Raw genomic sequence first — 21,683 nt, 5'->3', positions numbered from 1 at the left:
GAAGTCTGTTGCGATAAAAGGAATGGAAGAAGATTAATATTAATGAACAAAGTTAAATAAATAAAAAGCAAAGAGAGACAGACAGACGCTGCAGAAAGAAAAATTCAAAAATTGTTATTGGTGTAGCTAAAATTATAAGTAGAGAGACTATATAACAATTTGATTTTGGGCTTTCGGCCATTTAGTACAAAATAAAGATTGGCTGCTTCTTCCTGTACCTTCGTATTTTCTTCTGCACTTCATATGTATAGTGAAATGACAATTTAAATGAGTTTGGTTATTCTTAGCCATGAGTAATATCTCAAAGGCCTAATCCAATGTTTGAGTGAGAAAAAAACCAAATAAATTATCTCTCATCCTAAAAAACCCACTTAAATGACACTAAAGATATTTCCTAATAGTTTGATGCATGATTTAAGGTATTTCAAATATTTTTTATGATTAGATAAACATAAATGTTTAGATATATTTTTGTGTATAATAAAGACTGTATCAATGAAATTGTAATTACCTAATAATATATTGTGTGATATATTTACTACGTATTAAAAATGAAACCAAAAGGAAGTATAAAAACTCCATTAATTTCCAAATTACACATGCTAAGGACTTCATAGATGAGAAGTTAATTGAAATTATTCTTATTAACAAGTGCGCGAAGTTATCATGATTTCTTGTAATAAACTTTTAAGATCTTGAGTACAGGTGAAAAATGTAATTGATAATATTTATCATTACAAGTTATATATTATATAATTAATATATGTTAAGAGAAGTGACAAGACATACAAAATAAGTGATTAAAAATAAATAATATGATTTTAAGGATGTGTTTATATTATTCATACTACAGAAAAATATTTTTTTTTTCATACATGTTTTTCAAATTTATCTCAAATATATATATATATATATATATATATATATATATATATATATATATATATATATATATATAAATTAATTAAAAGAGCTATTTTCTCAAATTAATCTTTTTTATGATTTAATAATTTTTAATTATACTAATTTTAAATTTAATAACTTTTTAATTATAAAAATACCTATAAATAAATAAAAAACATTTACAATAAAGTGTAAAAATTATTTATATTTAATTTAATAATTATAACAAAATCAATAATAATAATAATAATTTCATAATTTTTTATTATCACATCATATATATATTAATTCTATTTTGATATCACGAGGACGTTGCACCTATTGAGAATTAAAATAAGTTATAATAATTTTATCATCTTGCGCATAATTAAATATTAAATAAAAAATATAAAGCCTATTACGTTATATATAATACCCCACACACTCACATGAACTAAAATTCATTTTTTAAAGGAAATTTTTCAAATCAATTACTCTAATACATTATAATTTTTAATTTTTTAAACAATCAGAAAAAAAAAATTATATTTTGGGTGTGAATTTTCAAGAGATTAAAAATCAAACTTCAATTTATGCATTAGGACGTGGATTATGACGTCTTTTTTGATAAAAAAAGTCTATATCACTTTAGAATGAATAATATTAGATAGAAATAAGCATCCAATAACAAAGCTTAAGGATTACAGCAATTGAAAATTAATGGATTATTTCATTTCAAAAGTTTTCATCCATTTTTATACTTAAAATGATGGAAATTACAGTTTTAAAACCGTGAAAATTACAGAAATAAAAGTTTATTTATTTATTTGGAAAATATAGTTGTAATTTTTAATTTATTATAATAACTTTTTCCTGTTGGATACTCTCATTTTGTCTTTATTTATTTTCAGTTAAAGCAGGCGACTAGGTATTGGTGGAAAAATACACGAACAACAAAGCATATTTTATTTTCTCTTTGATTGGTATGCAGCTTTTTGTATTGTGAGTCAGTGTGCACTTTCAAAGAATTTAATATGAATATGTTGAGGACCAAATTTGAAACGTTTCTCTTAACAAAGACAGAAAGAGAAAGCCAATAATAATATCATAAAAATGGGGTGCTACCATAAGATAATGGTCCATACATATATCAGAATGGAATATCCCACATTTGAATCCAGATTCATGCAAAACTTTTAATTATTTTTCTTAAATACTATTATTTCATTATTCATCTATTATTTATTTAATTATTTATTAGCATTAATTTTCGGACTCCCAATGCATTCTTTATAACGTGGTCCATCACGTCGCGGTCAACCATTGCGTTCAAGCAGCAAAGAACCAAAAGAATCCAGTGAGACTCTGTTTCCTGAGTTGCGTTCTTGCGATCTACGAAATGCAGAGCATAGTTCTTTCTTTCTCCCCTTTGCTTTCTCTCCGCAAACTTCACACCACTCTCTCTCCTTCCACTGCCAAACCCAACCGCATTCTCACTTTCTCTTCCTCTTTCTCTTCATTCCCATGTCAACGCTCTTCTCCTTCTTTTTTCAAACTTGCTCGCTCTCCTCGCTTGCTCCATGCCGGACCAACCTCCGTCCCGGAGGGCAGTGCCGCCGAGTTCTCTGGGGGCAACAGGCTGCTCAACATTCTGGAAATGGGTTCCCTGTTTGCGTTCTGGATCCTCTTCAACATCTACTTCAACATCTATAACAAACAGGTCTTGAAAGTTTACCATTTCCCTTTAACCGTTAGCACGATTCAGTTTGCCATTGGGACTCTCCTCGTAGCGTTCATGTGGGGTTTTAATCTCTACAAGAGGCCAAGACTCTGTGGCGCGCAGGTTTGTTAATGTTTGTGTTACTATTTGCTCTGTTTATGTTCTGTATTGTTGTGCTTTATCTGCGATTGATTTCTTGGTTGCAGCTTGCAGCCATATGGCCACTGGCTGTGGTTCACACTTTAGGGAATCTTTTTACTAACATGAGTCTTGGGATGGTTGCTGTGTCTTTTACTCACACAATAAAAGCTATGGAGCCTTTTTTTTCAGTGCTCCTTTCTGCCATGTTTCTTGGAGAGGTTAGAACTTAGAACTGAATAATTTTGTTTCATATATTTGGTTCTTTTAAACAAGACTTATGATCTTTTTGGTTCTTGAAAAATTGTGAATTGGTTTTGGTGATCTTGATTGGTTTGTTAACATTTGTTTTCCAACAGAATCCTACTGCATGGGTGGTTGGTTCCCTTGTGCCTGTTGTTGGTGGGGTAGCGCTAGCATCTGCTACCGAGGCCTCTTTCAATTGGTAACCTCTCCTACCATGCATGTTTTATTCCATCCGTAGTTACAAAATGCAAAAATAAAATTGGTGCAAACCAATCTCTAGTTAACACCCAAAGTGGAAAATAAAGAGAAACATCGGAATAAGTGGTGATACACCTGATAGAAAGAAGGCAATGTTAATAGAGTGTATGATACGTGAAAGAGTTGACATATCAGTACTCTCACTGAATTTTCTTATTAACCATACTGTGCTTTATGTGACCGATTATTTGTAAGGGATGTCTTTTAATAATAATTGGAAAATTAGCAAATTGCATTCAAGTACACGTAATGCATACCTCATAACTATGATTCCATCAAAGGGCAACAAAAGGGAAGAAATGCAGCCATGTGATAGGAAAATGTAATTGTGTTCCACTGAGTGGAATTTTCTTTATTGGAATTTTTAACAGGGCTGGATTTTGGAGTGCAATGGCTTCCAATTTGACAAATCAATCTCGTAATGTTCTTAGCAAAAAGCTTATGGTTAACATGGAGGTAATATGTTGTGCGAAAACAACGTACTCTTTTTTGCAGATAATGAGTAGTAGAAAATAACGTACTCTTTTTTTCTTGTCAGGAATCTATGGACAACATAACTCTCTTCTCAATAATAACAGTTATGTCCTTCTTGATATCAGCACCTCTAACTTTGTTAATAGAGGGTGTTAAATTTACCCCTACTTACCTGCAAACTTCTGTGAGTATATTTTGAATTCTTCATGGTTGAAATTAAATAAGATTTCTTTTAACATTCTCACAATCTACATATATTTGGTGTTGAGGCTACCTGATCATCGTGTCATTTTTTCTTGACAGGGATTAAATGTTAACGAATTGTGCATCAGATCTCTTCTAGCTGCGCTATGTTACCATGCCTATCAGCAAGTAAGTTTTTTCCTCTCTTCTGTGCACAATCGTCCACCTTTTATTCAAAACTGTTGCTACTTGTATTTCTTCTTCAACATTTCATCTCCTTACCATTAAATGGAAACATCAGTAAATGTTACATATTGAAAAGGAAATTTTGATATGAAATAATTATTTTAAATTATGATAGTTTTCTTGTATTATAATGTAGGGATAATTTTCTTTGAATTGAATGCAGGTTGCGTATATGATACTGCAGAAGGTGTCACCTGTTACCCACTCTGTAGGAAATTGTGTGAAAAGGGTTGTGGTGATCGTGAGCTCGGTCATCTTCTTCCGAACTCCAGTATCACCAATTAACGCACTTGGTAAAATTGCTATTTTGTGGTTCCAACTAGAAAAGTTTGAACAAGTGTTGTATACTTTTTGAACCTGTAAACAAGAAAAGGAAAAAGCTATCTGTATAAAGAAGAAACATTCAGAATTTGTTATTATATAGGCCGTCTACACGGAAAGATGATTTATAGTGTGAAACCTATTCAACATTCTAAAAAGATTATTGTTCTAAAAAAGAATGGCCCTGCATATCTTACGTGCTCTTCCTCTGCAGGCACTGCTATAGCTCTTGCTGGTGTTTTCCTGTATTCCAGGGTGAAGCGACTCAAGTCAAAGACGATCTAGTTATCAGTTGCAAGAGAAATCTGGTAATTAGATTTCTGAAAATTTCTTAGTAGGTTAGATAGGAATTGAGGGTTCTTGATCCCTCACGTTTTTTTGCTAGTTAGGTCCCCGATTTTATTGTACATGTCTGAGTGAGATGATTTTATCAACGCTTCAACTTTTATCACATCCTCTTAAGTAATTGTATACTTTTGATACTGAATTCCAAAAATGTAAAATGTAGAAACTTCATTTGAATCTGAAATAGAATTCTATATCTGAGATATGATTGGCCTACTGATTAATATGACTGTTATACAAAAGATAGTATATTTTTATCAATGATTGCTAAGTTGATTTGTAACCCTTTAGCTGGAATTCAGTTTATTCAGTTTTTGTTTTATAAATTTACTCTGTATCAGACTGAAGTGAACAATACACGAGTACTAAGTTTTTAGTATAAAATAATACGTATTAGGATATAGTAGTTGAAAATTGTTGAATTTATCTCCATTTTAATAAATGGTTATTTTATTAATTGAATATTTTTTAAAATTAAGTAAGAAAATTATTCATTCTATATCCGTCTTGATATCTACGCATTTGATTACATTTTAAACTACTAAAACATTACTTATTTTAATTTGTCTTTTTATCTTTAGTTTCCAATATAATAATTTTTTACTCTTTTTTATAATTATTTTACTTTTATCTATTTTCTTTATTTGAATTTTAGTTTTTTAAAGAAAATTATTTAATTAATATTTAAAACAATATAAGGACATATACAAATGTAGGTACAAGAATATTCATTCCTCAATAAATACGGAAATAATCAATAAATATAAAAATGACGCAAAAATTTCATATACTATTTCTACGATAGACTTGTTTTTATATATATATATATATATATATATATATATATATATATATATATATATATATATATATATATATATATATATATATATATATATATATATAAAAGCATTTTTAAAATCCTAATTGGTTAATTAATACATTAAATAGATAAATAAAACAAGAATTATTTTTATAAATTAAATTATTCAATTAAAAACAAATGATGAAAACTTATTTTTTCAATATATATATATATATATATATATATATATATATATATATATAAGCATAAAATTAAAATATTTGAAGCCTCTTTATTAGTATTAATTTTACTACTCCAATACAACCTTATCACAAGAGAAAAAAAATCAAGTGAAAGAGGAAAACAAATCTGATAGAAAAAGATAATTGTCTTTCGTTGAATATAAAAGCAAAAATAAGAAAAAACCTAATTGATCCTAACTAAAACTAATAAATGATCCTAAAGATGAAAGCAAAATGTTGTCAATGTACATCTTGAAGATGATTTTATTTAAAGCTTTTGTAAATATATCAATAAGTTATGATGCTTGCTAACATGAATGAGTTTGAGAGACTCCTTTTTCGTTTGTTCTTTCATGATACCAAGGATTAGTGGCAATGTAAATGGTAGTTTTGTTATCACAATAAACTACTGCATAAGATGTAGAAATATAAAAATTAGTTAATAAATTTCTTAACCAAACAATTTTAGTAGAATGAGAAGCTAAAGCTCTATACTTAGCTTCTTGCAGAGAAATTTCTGACAGTCTTTTGTCTTTTAACTTTTCGAGAGATTAAAGAATTTCCTAAGAAAATACAGAAGTCAGTAGTTGAACGTCTACTATCAAGACACGATCCCAAATCAATATCAACATATGCATGGAGATTACTGTTAGATGTAGCTTTAATGTGTTTGAGGTATCTTAGCAGAACATGGCATCATCCATATGTTCATAGTGAGGATCAGAGACATATTGACTTAATTTTACGACAATGTAACATATCATGAGAAAGTCAAATATAACAATGTCCTATGATGTCAGTTATAAAAGCATTGTTAATGTCATGTTGAGGTAAATTCCAATTATGAGAAGCAATAAGAGATAAAAGAAGGCACAAAGTGAAAATTTTGGCTGACAGGAGAAAAAGTTGGAAATTTTGAATAAAGCCACAAGCAACTAACCTAGCTTTATGTTTAACTATAGTGCCATCATAATTTAGCTTAAGTTTGAACAAACATTTGTAGCTTATGGATTTTTACCAATAGGAAAATAATAATGGACTAAGTGTTATTCTTGTTCAAAATTCGCAAATAATGTTCTTTATTTCTCAAGTAAAATAATGAAAAACTTGCTAACATTGTTTTCTGGTATATGAAATATGGAAAAAAGCTATAATATGAAAATGTACTTCCTAGAGATTAGGAAAAAAAAATATTCTTCATTTTTATGTTGTCTTTAATTCCCTTCAAACCCTTAGAATAATATATGTGTATACACCCTAGGCGTAGAATCTTTATTTATTGAGGTTCCATAGCTCACAAATTTGTACCAGTCTTTCTATTTAAATATTTTACTCTTGCAAAAGTACGTTTTTTTATAATTAAAACTGAATGGACTAATTAACATAGTACAAACTAAATAATATATGTAAAGTAAGTACTTTTTTATAGTGTGGACTAAAGATGTAGCTGAAATAATCTTAAATCAATAAATCACATGTTTAATAATAAAAAATTACTTTGACTTTTTTTTGGGGGAAACTGGATCTTTCTTTGGTGATTTTATTTCTATTTAAAGCTGATTATTATGAGAAAGATCCTTCGCCATTAACTGTCTTGTTTTGCAACGTTTAAACCTTAAATTAAATAGAAGTTGTTAACTATGGTCAGTTACTTCACAAGAATTTTTTCAGGTAAGCGACTATTATGTATTGGGTGGGTAAAAACTGTTAGGAGTGTTAACTCAAAATTAACGATATTTAGGTGCAGTAAATTTTATGCACAAAAAATATCATTATAATTAACTACATTTCAAGTTAACTAGATTTATTTCTCCAAAAAGATTCACTAAGAAAATGTTCATTCTATATTTGAATTAATTTATTTTGCATCAAAATAAGTTTCGATTAAAACTTTGTAGAGTGTTCTTCTTTATAAAAACGAGTGGAAATTCAGAATAAATGAGCATGTACCTATTCTTCAACATCAAACTAATAAATGAGTGGAAATTCAGAATATCAGTGGAGTGAAAGTGCTCCCTTATTTACAAGCCATTCAACAAGGTTTAGGGTTATTAGGAACATGATAACTTTGTTATTCATGCTTCAGAACATTCTCAATCTAGGACTTTTCTGGTAGGAGATCTTGATCATAGTTGTATAGTGTAACTGTGTTTTTTAGGACTTGTCCCTCTTCAAGCCTGAAAAAAGAACAGCTTGAAATGTTTTTGGACATTATCCCTACAAGAGAAATTAACAATGAAAAATAATAATAATAATCTAAATGGAGTCAAATTACGAATGGTAATGTGGGCTTTGTAGAATTCATGGATTAATTGCATACAACTGCATAATATCTAGTCACAGAAGGTTTGACCATAACCATGGCAATGAAGTAACCGCAAGAATATTATTATACTTGAACTGTAACATATGGTCAAGTATCTAGATGTGTGAAACAATCTTGGCCATTTGATGCTTCGTATCAATTGCCATGCAATTAATGCATTCTCAATCTCTCTCTCCTATTAAGGAACACAAACGGAGATGGCTTGAAACGCAGTTTCTGTTACTCCGCTCATGGACATTCAAGGTAACCTCACAGAAAACTATGCCTCGCAGCCAATGCATGTGCAAGAAAACTGCCTCAAACCCAGCATGGGGGATCAGCTTCCTTTTGGAGTTCCTTCCTCACAGGGTTTCTTGCAAGATTTTCATCATATTCATCACTTTCCTGTGAATGATGGTTCCTCATCCAATCCCATTTTCGGGGTACATACTCCCTTTGATCACAATGTAAACTGTGAGTCTGCACCTCCTGATTTTGAAGTTTTTGAGTGCAAGCCTTTTGCTGAGAGCAATGGTAGTGCACATGCTCATCTGATGCACAATTTCCAATATGTAGGTTATAGTTTGAACCTCCCTCGGACGAATCAACTGGATATGGTGGTGGCAAACCAGAGATTCCTGCCCTTCAGTGCTCTAGAAACGAAACCTTTGAATTTTGTTGCACCAGATGAAATCTCATGCATAACCCCACCTAATTTTTATAAGAAAGTTGGTTTGAATAAAAACCTTAGGGAATCCCCTAGCACTAGGAGAACATTCAAAGCTCGGAAGAAATCCAACATAGTGAAGGGGCAATGGACATCAGATGAAGACAGGTGCATAATGGATTTAAACCTTTGCTTTTAATGGCTATTTATATAATCTCGTTACATATTTTTTTTCCCCACACAATGGATTTGACCAGTTTCTGTTGGAAAAACCACATACTGCTTTCCATAAACAGATTGTTGATTCAACTGGTCGACCAATATGGAGTGAGGAAGTGGTCACACATAGCTCAGGCGTTGCCTGGGAGAATAGGGAAACAATGCAGAGAACGATGGCATAACCATTTAAGGCCAGACATTAAGGTTTCCATTTATTTGTCATAAAAATAATAATGACACACTTCTCACTACGAATTGTTGATGTTTATTCCTCTTAACCGACATAAGAACTTGATATACTTTTAAATATATTATACTCTTGAAATTAATTGTATAAAAGAAAGACACTAGTTTTTGTGACATTTTGCAGAAGGACATATGGACTGAAGAAGAGGATAAAATACTGATCCAAGCTCACGCAGAGATAGGAAATAAGTGGGCAGAGATTGCAAAAAAGTTGCCTGGAAGAACTGAGAACTCCATCAAAAACCATTGGAACGCAACAAAGAGAAGACAATATTCCAAGAGAAAATGTCGTTCAAAGTACCCTAGAGGCTCTCTTCTTCAGGAATATATCAAGAGTTTGAACCTAGACCAAAATCCACCAATGGACTATCGTAAAAAATCTGTTAAAAATGCAAATGCAAAGACAAACAATAACGGCAAAGCAGCAGCTGAGCTCCTGTGTGGTGATCAATTCTGTTCCAATGGGCAGTTGGTGACAAAGTATGATTTTAACGAGGTTCCAGAATTTTGTTTGGATGATAACTTGTTTGAAGAGGGGTGTAGCATTGATTCTCTGCTAGATGATATACAAAGTGGTTCTACTATGGATGACAAAGATTTTGATGGAAAAGTAGAATGTGCTCCTACTGTGGAGGGAAAAAAATCTCATCATCATCACACTGAGATGATGGCACCAACTATGGCGATTGAAGTTAAGAAGGAACTGGATTTGGTGGAGATGATGTCACATCACGTTAATGAAAGTAGTAATATATAAGCTATTGCTTGCATTATAGTATACAATCTCCATGTAGAATAATTTCATTTTTTCATGTTTTGGAGTTTTTATTATATAAGAGAGCTTGGACTCAGCTCTCATACTGGAAGGATTTGCTCATTTCCAGACAAAAGAAACAATAAAGGTAGTAATAAAAGGATAATATAAAGATGAATTTTCCTGTCATCTTTTTCAGTAACATAGATTATGATATGTGGAGTAAATGTCATGTGCAGAAGGGAACATGCCAAGGGCTGTTTTTGATATTAAAGTTAAGAGTAATAATATTTCAAACAAATTTATTTTTTCATTCATTTAAACTGAGAAAATAACAGTTCACGTTATTACATAATTGAATATGGAACCGACCAATATAAAGATGAAATTCGGATATACACAAATACAAAGTTATAGTATTAATTTCACAATTAAATTCTCAATAAACCTTATATAAAAAATCTTCATTTTTAAAGAAGCAATCATGAATTATACTACAAAAATTATATATTATATACATTTATCAAATCAAGGAAACAGACGCTGTTTCAAAGCACATCCACTTTTATTATTTATTATCACTAATTCCTAAAACATTCCTTCTTGATGTGAAAATGATATCATCACAAAAGAAAATAAAACATACAATCACAAACAAAAGAAAATAAGCTAATACTAACATTAAAATACATATAAAATTTATCATTTAATATAATCAATTAAAAACATAACATTTAACAATGAGTCTCGTACAATTCATAAACACCTAGGCCTATGCAAAATATGATACTAAACTCAATACCACTCATTACCTTTTACTATTTTCTTTTCTTTTCTTTTACACATATTGAAGTTCTTATTTATAACTATTTTATTCCTACAATAAAATGAAAGTCAATATGTGCCATTACTTAAAGTTAAAATAATAACATACTATTTAATACATTTTTAACAATCTTATTACTATTATTTACAATTCATTAAATATTATATTCTTTGTATGATTAATTATACTTGAAATGTTTTAATAAATTTTAACTATTGATAACGGTGATATATATATATATATATATATATATATATATATATATATATATATATATATATATATTAAAAATGTGTTTGAAATGTATAATTTGAGCAATACGTGTATATTTTATGGTTTAGAAATGATTACAATACTTTGACAAAAGCTTGTTTTTATAAAGACATAACTTGAGAAAAACTTGGAAACTTAAAATCAACTTAGGTAATTTGATTTGTAAAACGCACTTTCAGATAATATTTTTAAACTTTTACAAAAGTAAAATTGTATTTTTTTTTCTGAAAGAAGATATTTATATTGCGTGTTTACTACTAACTTCTTTGATCAATTCATATCACACTCAATGTGTGTTTTAATGCTGTATTGAATTTCTTTTAAGGATTCATGACATTTAATTAAATCAATTGATTTTTTTTATATTTGTAGTTTTTTTTAATAGAGTGATTAATTCTTTTATATTCATTAAATTTCTTTATAGATAATTTATAAAAAATATATAATTTGTATACTTTTTCTTAGACAATTATATTGTAATTTATTTTCTTAATTCTTGATTTTTTCTCTTAAATCCTCATTCATAATGGAGTTAAAGCATTGGATACTGTTTTTTTAAGTTTTTTTTTCTCTCGTTTTTGTGGATACTTTTTTTTAACATGAGTATAATAATGTAATACTTTTTTAATATTGTTTGCACAAATAGTTTTCATTACAGAAACATGTTTACATTTTGTGCATGTGTATATTGTACTTATAACTTATAAACTACAAGAAAACAAGTTATTTTGAAGAAACAACTAAATTACAGTACTAATTTAATATATTAGAAAATAAATTAAAAACTCTTAAGTCATTTAAATTAAGTATTAAGAGTTTTCTTGTTTCATACTGATCTCAATTAATAGATGAATGATTCGAATATAAGTCCTTATTTAGTAAATAAAGAAAAGTTTTATCCTTTATTTTATACTAGTAAAAATAAAAAAGAAGAAATTTTGTTGTGGAGAGTAAGCATATGTCCCATCTTTATACATATGAGAGACTAGTTGATAAGAAAAGAATACTAAATCATTATCAAGTAATCTAAATCGTTTCATCCAACAACAAATAAATAAAATTCATTTTATGCAAAGTAGTGAAGTACTCCAACATTCACTTCACTACAACAAATAAAATCTCTCTTAATTATAACTTTTGATTCTTCAAACAAGATTTAACGCATCAAAATTATAAGAATTATCATATTTTAGATATATTTATATATGTTTACAACATAATCTTATGCTTTAATTAGGAAATAATACCCAAACCTGTAAGTGAATAATGTGATCTACAATATATAATAATACATATCTCAAAACACTCATCAATATACTCATAATTTTAGATGTGAGAATATTGTATTTTGGTGAAAATAACATGAAAATCTATAGGTTTTGCTTCAAAATATAAAACTAGAGAAAAGCCAATAAAGGATAAACTTTGGATATATTTCTTTATAAAAAAAAAGGTTAAAGCACAGTTACTGTCTTACTATTAATATAACTTACTGATAAAATAAATGTTCACAATTTAATTTAATAATTTGTTCAACTATAACGTTTTTTAACAAAGTCATCTTTACTATATTTTTAATTTGCAATTTATTTTACACTGATAATAGCATATGCAAAACCATATTTTCCCATGTAAAAGTAAAAATATAAGTGGCTTTTTACATGTGGAAAACCATACTTGTTTTGTTTTCAATTTGAAGAACTGGTCTATTGGAACTTAAATGAATGTGGGCATGTGAAATTTGCAACTGATGAAATCTCATTTCATTGTCAAACCAAATAGGGAAAGTGGCATGGTTCAAAATTTTAGTTTGTGGGTAAAAAGTTGTTGCATGTAGGTGCTATGAAAAAGTTGTTGCATTATAGTTTGTAATTTTGATACATAAGAGAAAAACAATGAATTCAACATTAAGATGGGTTCAAAAGCCGTGAGTAAGAACCAAAATTTAAGGAAAAAGTCAATAAGATGGGGAAGAACACGCTCTTGGAAAAAATTAGAGTTATTTATTTATTTATTATTTAAAAACCCAAGAAAAAAAATTATATCATGTTTTGTGACTATTTATATTAATCGAAAACGAAATTTCAAATCATCACAAATTAACCTTAAATTTAAGGTGTAGAACTGTATTAGGTGGCAATTTCTTCCTGCATCTCCATAAATTTTTTCTAGTGTATTAGCACTCATAATTACCAGATCAAGATCACCCAACAAAAATACTGAATCAAATTATAAATGTTTGCATACATAAGCATCTCAACGTGAGTATTATTACAACGATAGATTTATTAAAGTAACACAACTACAATTATATCCCATTATGAGATCAACTACATCAATCCCAAAACCTCATTTGGAGAAATATTCATTATTATGGTTCCATTGAAGCATTGGACTCAAATATAGTTCTGGAAGAAAATCTTAGATCATCAAGTAGAACAGAGTACAATAGAGCAAAACTAGACCAGAGTATCACACTGGGACATCACAAACCTCCTGGAAAGCTCTCTCAGGATGTTCCGAATCAATTTTTGAGTGGTGAGGGAAATCAAATGGCAAGTTATCAACAGAAAGTCCTGCTTCATTGAACACCTTTATCACTTCTTCGTAAAGTACTGTATTTCCTTCTGTTGTCAGATGCAACCCATCCCTTACACAGCAAAAACATCAATGTCAGGTAAAATCTCCCATAATTTTCAAGAAAGATATTGGAGTTGATTTTATTCATTAAGCCATTTGGAGGGAATTGAACGGGGTGTATTTCTCTTTTGTAATTATCAATTTTCATACATAAATATAAGAAAGCAGTTTACCATGTCCTTTAACAGACTAAAAAGTAAATTCATGACGCCCTTAACCAGATAACAGAATCAAATTATCATATTTAGACTTAGGGTCTTTCAAGAAAGACTTCTCAACATGCACTTCTAAGAGAATAAAATAAGAACAATTTTTTTTTCCATTAGTTAAAATTAGTTTGTATATAAATTAATTGTAGTTTATGGAAAAAAAATTACTTTACTTTTATTTTTATTTTCTTCACCTAAAAGTATTTATGAAGAAATCTGAGACAAATGTAATCCTTGATACAATTGAGATCTAACTAAAACTCGGACACACTTATATCAGAGTCACTATTTTTCTAGGCCAGGTAGTAACAAACCTCAAAAATTTCGTTTGCCAGTTATCTGTTTCTTGCATTTTGGACCACAGATTGATATACCACACGCCCAATTCATTTGCGACCTCAACACAGGCATTAGCATATTGACCAGTTACTTCATTTGTTCTTTCAGGCACTTTGGTAGCGTTCTCACCATATTGGGATCTGCAAGACCCAACAAAATCATCCCAAACATGAAGTTAACTTCTGTTGAACACTTAGAAGCCAATGTAAATGTAAATTGTAAACTAACATAAGCTTTAACATAAACAGTAATGTGACAGTTTCAATACAGAAGCTTTAATCATATTAGCTACAGCAAAATCTTTCCCGATTAGATACTGATAGTCACTAGCATACTGTGAGATTAGGTGGGTGGTATAGCTATAGACTACAATGGCATGGACTTCAGGTGTATATGACATGAACATAAATAATCAAATGGATGTTTGGAAAATATCGAGTAGGGCACACTAGCAGTTATAATGGCTGTGGATGTAACAATTACTGCATTTATTTTGTGAAAAAAAAAGGAGTACACCCGCCACTTTAGCCGCAGAGATTGTAAATGTTGATCATTTTAGTTCTTGATCGTGCAAGTCTCATCCAATTTAATCATTTTCCACCAACATTAAGTACTACAGTACACAATGTTTGATAAAAATCAGTGACTTTTGTAAAGTAGGAAGTAACCTGCGCTTAGAACTTCAGGGACTAAAATAGGGATTTACCCAAAAAGTAATCTACTAGTCAATGAGGAGGAACAATTCCATTTGGTGTTATAAATAGTCAAGCACATAATAGCACATAAGATGTCTATAAGGAGGCAGATTATGAATACTAAATCTAACAGAAGCAATTCATAAGTACTTTGCATAATCCAGGCGTCCTTGCTCGCTGACTGGAGGTGGAGTAATGAGCACAATTTGCATAGTTTGTGAGCATTCCTGAAACAAATTATAACATTTACATCAACAACAGATAATATAATGAGCACTTGGGAGGAAAATGGGAAAGCTTCTAACAGAGCTTGTTTGGAGGACTCATGACAACGGAAAGATCCCCTATAAGCTCTTGGTTTATTTCAATAAGTTTCATGGTAAAAGTTGTGACATAATCTTTCATGTAAAAGTAGCTTGCTGAACAAGTTCTCAAATGTCCTGCTATGCGCAGCCGTTTTACCAATACAAAGTACTAAAACAACCAACAATAGGCCACTCAGTGAAAAAAATAAGAAAAAAAACAACAAAGCTAGAAGAAATCACAGGCCATTGAAAGCACAAGATAGAAAATCATCAGAATAATTCGATGAGTTCAATGCTTACATGAAATCAAAATTTTGCAGATAATGCAGAGAAAAATTAGAGTTAACATGTTGGATGGATAATTCAGAAACTGGTGAAATTTAAATCTAAAACTATTAAACAACTAAACGTAACCTTCAAGTGTCGAACAAATTTTCTAAGGTTGTCTTTGAATTCTTCAATAGGTACATGTTGCCTTTCACTGGTTCTTCCTAACAAAGCTGCATCATTAGCACCAAAGAAGATTGTGGTAGCAATAGGTGGTGTAGTGGAGTCCTGGAGATGAAGTCATACAAACAACTAAAAATTCACAAGATCGATACAATAATTAGCAAAAATAAACGAAGGCCTTATTTTTAGGCAATAGAAGACTTTTTTTTGGATTGGGGCGGGGAGGCTTGGTGATGTGGACCCTTACTGTTCCAAAACTGTTATGTAAACCTATGAAAAGTTCTGTCAAATCAAATTTGGTTTTCTACTCTGGCCCATCACCCTAAATGCTCAAACAGATTAATTTTCAATTACAAATTTCAAGATATGAGTTAAGTTCATATGCAAAAACTGTTACCTAACATTCTTCAAGTTTTCGCAGACACCCTATTGACAAAACAAAGTAATGAACTATATTGGCTTAAATAAGTTTTGGTATTATCAATTGATGTCCTTGTTAGAATTCTTGTCTTATTGGGTGCCCAATTTTCCTTTCATTTTTGTCTAAATACCTATTGCTTGATTTTGCGGGAAACCGTGTAATATACTTAAATAAAAATAAAAAAGTTGTATACGCTCAACAGAACAAAAACTTTTAATGAGACCTCAGTTCAAAATCCTAAAATTTATAAAGCATTTAAAACATAATTAAGCAACCTATATTTAAAAAAAGTAAAGTAATTACTTGATCTCATCATGTTATACCGTAGCATGTTTTACCCATAGTAGTTGCTCGACTAATTCCAGAGGATAGGAGATTTCTCTATTAGGGTTGTCTATCAAATGGGGAAAGTGACAAGAGATCCACAGCCATGGGAAAGGTAAGATTTCATCCTTAGTCACTCACTTGTCAACCCACATTGGCCTTAAGTTATACAAACTTAGTGTAGTGGCTTAGACATAACTTCAAATACCATTTAGTTATTTTCATTATCAAATATAAAGTCAGCATAAAGAAAAGATCAAATGAGGTTAAAAAGGGGAAAATGTGCACACACCAACAGGAAGAAACATGATTTAGGTGAGAATAAGATACCAGAGGGAAAAGGTGGTTGAGTAAGAACATAGCCCACCTAGTGTTATATCCACCATAACCACGAACAAGTACATCAGCCTGAAAATGCAGATCATTAACTGTGACATAAATTAATAATTTAAGAAAACGGATCTGACGTGAGAGTGTTTGACTGAGAAGAAATGTTACCCTGCGGGAATAGGCATTGGCTAGCGGAACACCCCATCCATTCTCTCGGATCGATTGCTCTGTTATGGAATCTCCAAACAACACTATCTTTGGTCTCATCATCGTGTTCGCACGCGCCAACGCGATTCTATGTTGTCTTCACTGTTCTTCCACTCCGCACCATTCAACACTAAGATGATCTTGCATTGAAGGACATTAGTGCCCTAAATCTGACACGTTTTACACGATGCATCGTTAGTACCAAAGATCGCTTTTTTTTTCTTCTTCCACCGATTCCATCCACTGGTTTCATCACACTCACTGCTTACTCTCCCGTACTATAATATGCCTTTCAAGTTAAAAAAAATATCTCAGCTATTCTTTAATTATTAATATTTACTATTTTTAATTAGAAAATTAAAAAAAAAATGGTTAGATTTCAAAATTTGGAATTCTGTATTATTTTTTAAAATATCAATAAAATAATTATATGTGTTTACTGATAAAGTACCTATTTATATAAGTATTAACAATAAAATTTAACTTCGTTTGTTAAAATATCAAAGTCTTGTATTAAAGCTGCTAAACACAATCCAACACATAATTTTTTTTATGATAATAAAAAATGATAAAATTATAATTACATAATTAAATATAAATAATTTTTATAATTTTAATGTAAATAGAATTTATTTATTTTATAGATAGTTTTATAATTAAAAGATATTAAGTTTAAAAATGATTAAATTGATAAAAACATAATTAAATTTAAATAAACGATAAAATGATAAAATAATTATTTCAATTTTAAAAAAATATTTAAAAATAAATTTATAAAACGTGGAAACTAAAAAAGAAAATCTCTTTTATATATAGATTTAAAAACTTTTGTTTAAAGAATAAATTTGAAAACCAAATGTAGACAAAAGAAATATAGATATAATTATAGATTCTTTTAAAATGACTTTAATTAAATATTTTAAATGACAATTGATTGTTTTATTTTTAAATAATTTAAAAACTCACTTTCCTATATAAATTGTATCATAAATATGAGTTAAGATAATTGAGTATATATAAATATTTGACAATATTCCACGATAATTGACTATATTTTAATATAATTTATTATTTTGATTTTTTTAGTTAAAAAAGGTATAGAAGTTCTAAATCAAGTTCAACGTAAAGTTCACATCCACTATAAACAATAACACCTCACTGACTAAGTTGTATATCATCTAAACATTCTCTTATTGATAGTTAAAATGGTTAAAAGGTGTTATTGTTATTTGGAATTTAATAAAAATAAGATAGAAAAGAAAAGATGACAACATTAATAGGATAAAATGGGCCTATATTAAAAGTTGAGAATAAAATATATTTACATTAAACATAATTGCATTAACTTAAATAAAAGTACACATTAATTATAAAGTAAAGGGTTAAATATGTTTTTAGTCCCTATACTTTGGGGTGATTTTGGTTTTAGTCCCTCTTTAAAACTAAGGTACAATTTAGTCCTTCAACTTTAGAAAACTCTGGTTTTAGTCCTTTTTACCAAATTTTTCTAACTTTATTTGCGGTTTAAAACGCGTTTCTCACTTAATATTGAAGCAAAAATGTGTCAAACAGTGTAAACAATCTAAATACTATAATGAAACGTGCTTGAAACAGCAAATAAAGTTTAAAAAAATTTGGTAAAGAGGACTAAAACCAGAGTTTTATAAAGTTAAAGGACTAAATTGTACCTTAGTTTGAAAGAGGGACTAAAACCAAAATCGTCCCAAAATATAGGGACTAAAAACATATTTAACCCTAAAGTAAATATCCTTATAACACGTCTATAGTATAATAAAAATAAGAAAAATTTTATTATAAATTTAACTTTAATTTAGTTAATTTTATTAATAGATATGTTTGATATTTAGTAATTATTTATTAAAAAACTAATATTAATATACAATAAGCTTTATTAAATAATTGTAAACTTAATTGCTTATATATTATTTTTTTTAATAAATACATGTGACAGTTATTAAATATGTTTAATTATCTTAATTATGAACAAAATTTAAACTAAACTAACGAATTAAAGTGTTTTATTATACTATATTTTAATTATTCTTAGTTGTATAACTAAACCTAATATAATCAAATTATAGGAAACTTTAAGTTTATTTTTCTATGCCAAATAAATATGTGATTGACGAAGTTAAAAAAAAAAAACAGGGGGAAGTGAATTTTAAGAGTATAATTAAAAAAGTGATTTTGACTAGATAGATTATATAATATAATTTAAATGGATATCTCTTGTTGTCTTTCATGAACCAAAATTTCAATCAAGTCACTCACAAAATAGTGAAATAAATGAGAATAGAATGTGTAATGTGATTTGTTAAATTAAAACTACTTATATATAACATGATATTAATTCCAATCCAAAAGAAAATAATAAATTATAAATTGACTTACTTTCCTAATTTTTATTTAATTTAGGTTTCACACTTATACTTAAAATTGTAACACTTTTATTCCTGGTCTTCTAAAAAAGAAAGAGAAGTACAGCTTAAAACGGTAGAAGTTCTAAGTTTGAATAGGCAAATTTGGAAGTACTTTATAAGAAAGTAATGACACGTGTTGTGGTGTGTTTGTTGTAAGCAATGATACGATTACAAGTTGATAGAAGAGAGTTTGAGTATTGGATAATAGTGACAGTAGTGCGTACGAAAGATAGTGCAGCGAGAGCTAGATTTCCACTAAGCTATGTTCCATATCATGGATCAAGAGAGCGCCATCCTTCGAGGAAACCATCTTTTTTAAATATCTCCACGAAATCACATCACATCTTTTACAAAGTAGACAATCACAATGATCAGAATTCACTGTCAGACAGCATTAAAGAATAGGACCGTATACTCATGATTCTATTACCATTTCTCTTAAATTGATGACTTCTCATTAACTTCTCTGGCCATTACCGGAAAGCAGAAACAGGTGAAAGTCTGTCTACAGCTTTGAAGGGACTGCCTGCTGACGAAGAGAAGCGCTTAATTTGAGGATGAGTTGAGTGACGAATGTAGGACCAGAGGTTCACTTTCTTTACAATTTGAAACTAATGCTATCTCCACAAGTTTTCCAACCACAAACTCTAGATAAAACCACGTCTGACATATATCATAGTACTACGCATGCTTTCATTCCCACTATTTGTATAAATCAGCACTTCTTCAAAATTAGCTTTGTATAATAACAAGGATAGGTGGAACGGATAACATTTGTAATTGTTTGATTTGTTTTTTTTTTTTTATATGGTTAAGTAAGTTAAATGTTGAGTTCATGTTTAAATTATTGTTATCAGATCTTCAAAGAGATTATGTTAAGTCATAATTGGATTAGTATTTAAGATTTTGTTATTGGATAAATGGATTGAGCAAATAAAACAAATTAATAAACTAATAACAAAATGATTAAAGATATTGAAAATTCATTGCAGGTTAAGGAAGTTGTTAATGAGTAAAAACTGAGAATAAAGGTAAAATCGTTTTGATGGACTTATGACAGTTTAGGATCCATGAAATAACTTATAAATAGAAGGCTAAGTCGCAAAGGTAAAGAGCTTTGAACTAATTTTGAGTACTTACTCTCTATTGAATATTATCACTATTATCACGCAAAGTCATTGACTTTAGTGTCAGAGTGCTTTTGCAGGTAAATTCTACCTAGTCCAGATTTGAAGTGCTTGAAGCATAATGTTCTAAGGTCAGAAGGATAGGAAGACTAGGATGAAAAGATATCTCTTGGTCTCACTTAATTATATACAGAAATATTTTGGTACCTATCGTGTGGCTCGATAGTATCAGAGGAAACCCAATGGTGACCACAAGAAATATAGAGGAGCAACAAAGTACAAGAGAGCTAATTAAAGATATGCAAGGTAATTGCAAGCACAATTGTTGGAGATGCAGAGGAAGCATGCAGAGTAGATTGTGACATTATGAGCGGAGCATGCTGCTGCCCGTCGGGAGCATTCTGCGCAGCATTCGGCATCACTAGCCTCAACGGCCTAAAGGAACACATAACGTGAAGAACACCCTAGTGTGGTCGACCATGGGGCGAGCTGAAACCAAAAATCATCCATCCATGTCAACCCGGACGGTAGGGAAGGAAAAGGAGAAAACAACAAGGTCATACCCTTACCAAAACCTCCACAAATCGTACGGTCAACATGATTACTTCCTTTCACAACAAGGATTATGGAAGTCCCTATGCCAGAGAAGCCTCCCCCTGTACTAGAAAAGTATGATGGTTCCATAGACTCGGATGATCATCTCAGAACGTTTGTTAATGCAATGGCATTTTACTTGTCCAGCGACCCAATTATGTGTAGAACCTTTTCATTATCACTTAAGGGAGAGGGATTGACATGGTATAACACCCTTCCCCCAAACAAAATGGACTGTTTTGCCATTGTGGAGTCCTTTTTTGGGAGGCAGTATGCTTCCAGCCGAGTACAAGAATTAATGCAAGTGACGTTGATTGATACGAAGAAGGAGAAGGAAGAAACCTTGAAGGCTTTTATGAAAAGGTATAATGAGACAACTCACCGGGTGAAAGATGTTAATCACACATTTATCATCAACAACTTACCTTTATGCCTAAAACCCGACCCATTT

The 21,683-nt window shown here is 29.9% G+C and overlaps 3 protein-coding genes across 3 annotated transcripts; 2 read left to right on the top strand and 1 right to left on the bottom strand.

Annotated features, from left to right (window-relative positions):
- The first annotated feature begins 2,173 nt into the window (after positions 1–2,173).
- On the top strand, positions 2,174–5,021 carry LOC106753311 (triose phosphate/phosphate translocator, non-green plastid, chloroplastic). The gene is made up of 8 exons (XM_014635107.2): positions 2,174–2,725; positions 2,809–2,961; positions 3,100–3,185; positions 3,616–3,700; positions 3,783–3,902; positions 4,022–4,090; positions 4,311–4,440; positions 4,683–5,021. Exons 1-8 carry the CDS (start codon positions 2,282–2,284, stop codon positions 4,751–4,753), a joined length of 1,158 nt encoding a protein of 385 aa, XP_014490593.1. The 5' UTR covers positions 2,174–2,281; the 3' UTR covers positions 4,754–5,021.
- A 3,395-nt stretch (positions 5,022–8,416) lies between these two features.
- LOC106753280 (transcription factor MYB98-like) lies at positions 8,417–10,054 on the top strand. The gene is made up of 3 exons (XM_014635074.1): positions 8,417–9,000; positions 9,129–9,255; positions 9,422–10,054. The coding sequence occupies exons 1-3, from the start codon at positions 8,417–8,419 to the stop codon at positions 10,052–10,054; spliced, it is 1,344 nt and encodes a 447-aa protein (XP_014490560.1).
- A 3,316-nt stretch (positions 10,055–13,370) lies between these two features.
- Positions 13,371–17,332, bottom strand: LOC106753292 (GDSL esterase/lipase At5g62930). Its single transcript, XM_014635086.2, has 6 exons — positions 17,032–17,332; positions 16,864–16,941; positions 15,753–15,893; positions 15,184–15,260; positions 14,314–14,478; positions 13,371–13,800 (listed from the first exon to the last, which is right to left on the bottom strand). Exons 1-6 carry the CDS (start codon positions 17,131–17,133, stop codon positions 13,623–13,625), a joined length of 741 nt encoding a protein of 246 aa, XP_014490572.1. The 5' UTR covers positions 17,134–17,332; the 3' UTR covers positions 13,371–13,622.
- Positions 17,333–21,683: the final 4,351 nt, after the last annotated feature.

The sequence above is a fragment of the Vigna radiata genome, unplaced genomic scaffold (genome assembly GCF_000741045.1).
Source record: "Vigna radiata var. radiata cultivar VC1973A unplaced genomic scaffold, Vradiata_ver6 scaffold_223, whole genome shotgun sequence".
In the NCBI taxonomy this organism is placed as follows: Eukaryota; Viridiplantae; Streptophyta; class Magnoliopsida; order Fabales; family Fabaceae; genus Vigna; species Vigna radiata.
The sequence above is the reverse complement of the archived record's forward strand: the minus strand, read 5'-3'. Positions and strand labels throughout refer to the sequence as shown.

What these genes read in the sequence shown, in the direction of transcription:
- LOC106753292 (XM_014635086.2), bottom strand. Translation starts at nt 17,133, where the DNA reads ATGATGAGACCAAAGATAGTGTTGTTTGGAGATTCCATAACAGAGCAA. An exon ending in TCAACCACCTTTTCCCTCTG is followed by an intron (nt 15,894 to 16,863) that starts GTATCTTATTCT and finishes CTTCATCTCCAG; the next exon opens with GACTCCACTACACCACCTAT. An exon ending in TGGCAAACGAAATTTTTGAG is followed by an intron (nt 13,801 to 14,313) that starts GTTTGTTACTAC and finishes TTGCTGTGTAAG; the next exon opens with GGATGGGTTGCATCTGACAA.
- LOC106753311 (XM_014635107.2), top strand. Translation starts at nt 2,282, where the DNA reads ATGCAGAGCATAGTTCTTTCTTTCTCCCCTTTGCTTTCTCTCCGCAAA. An exon ending in CTACTTACCTGCAAACTTCT is followed by an intron (nt 3,903 to 4,021) that starts GTGAGTATATTT and finishes TTTTCTTGACAG; the next exon opens with GGATTAAATGTTAACGAATT. An exon ending in GTTACCATGCCTATCAGCAA is followed by an intron (nt 4,091 to 4,310) that starts GTAAGTTTTTTC and finishes AATTGAATGCAG; the next exon opens with GTTGCGTATATGATACTGCA.
- LOC106753280 (XM_014635074.1), top strand. Translation starts at nt 8,417, where the DNA reads ATGGACATTCAAGGTAACCTCACAGAAAACTATGCCTCGCAGCCAATG. An exon ending in TGGACATCAGATGAAGACAG is followed by an intron (nt 9,001 to 9,128) that starts GTGCATAATGGA and finishes TTCCATAAACAG; the next exon opens with ATTGTTGATTCAACTGGTCG. An exon ending in ATTTAAGGCCAGACATTAAG is followed by an intron (nt 9,256 to 9,421) that starts GTTTCCATTTAT and finishes GACATTTTGCAG; the next exon opens with AAGGACATATGGACTGAAGA.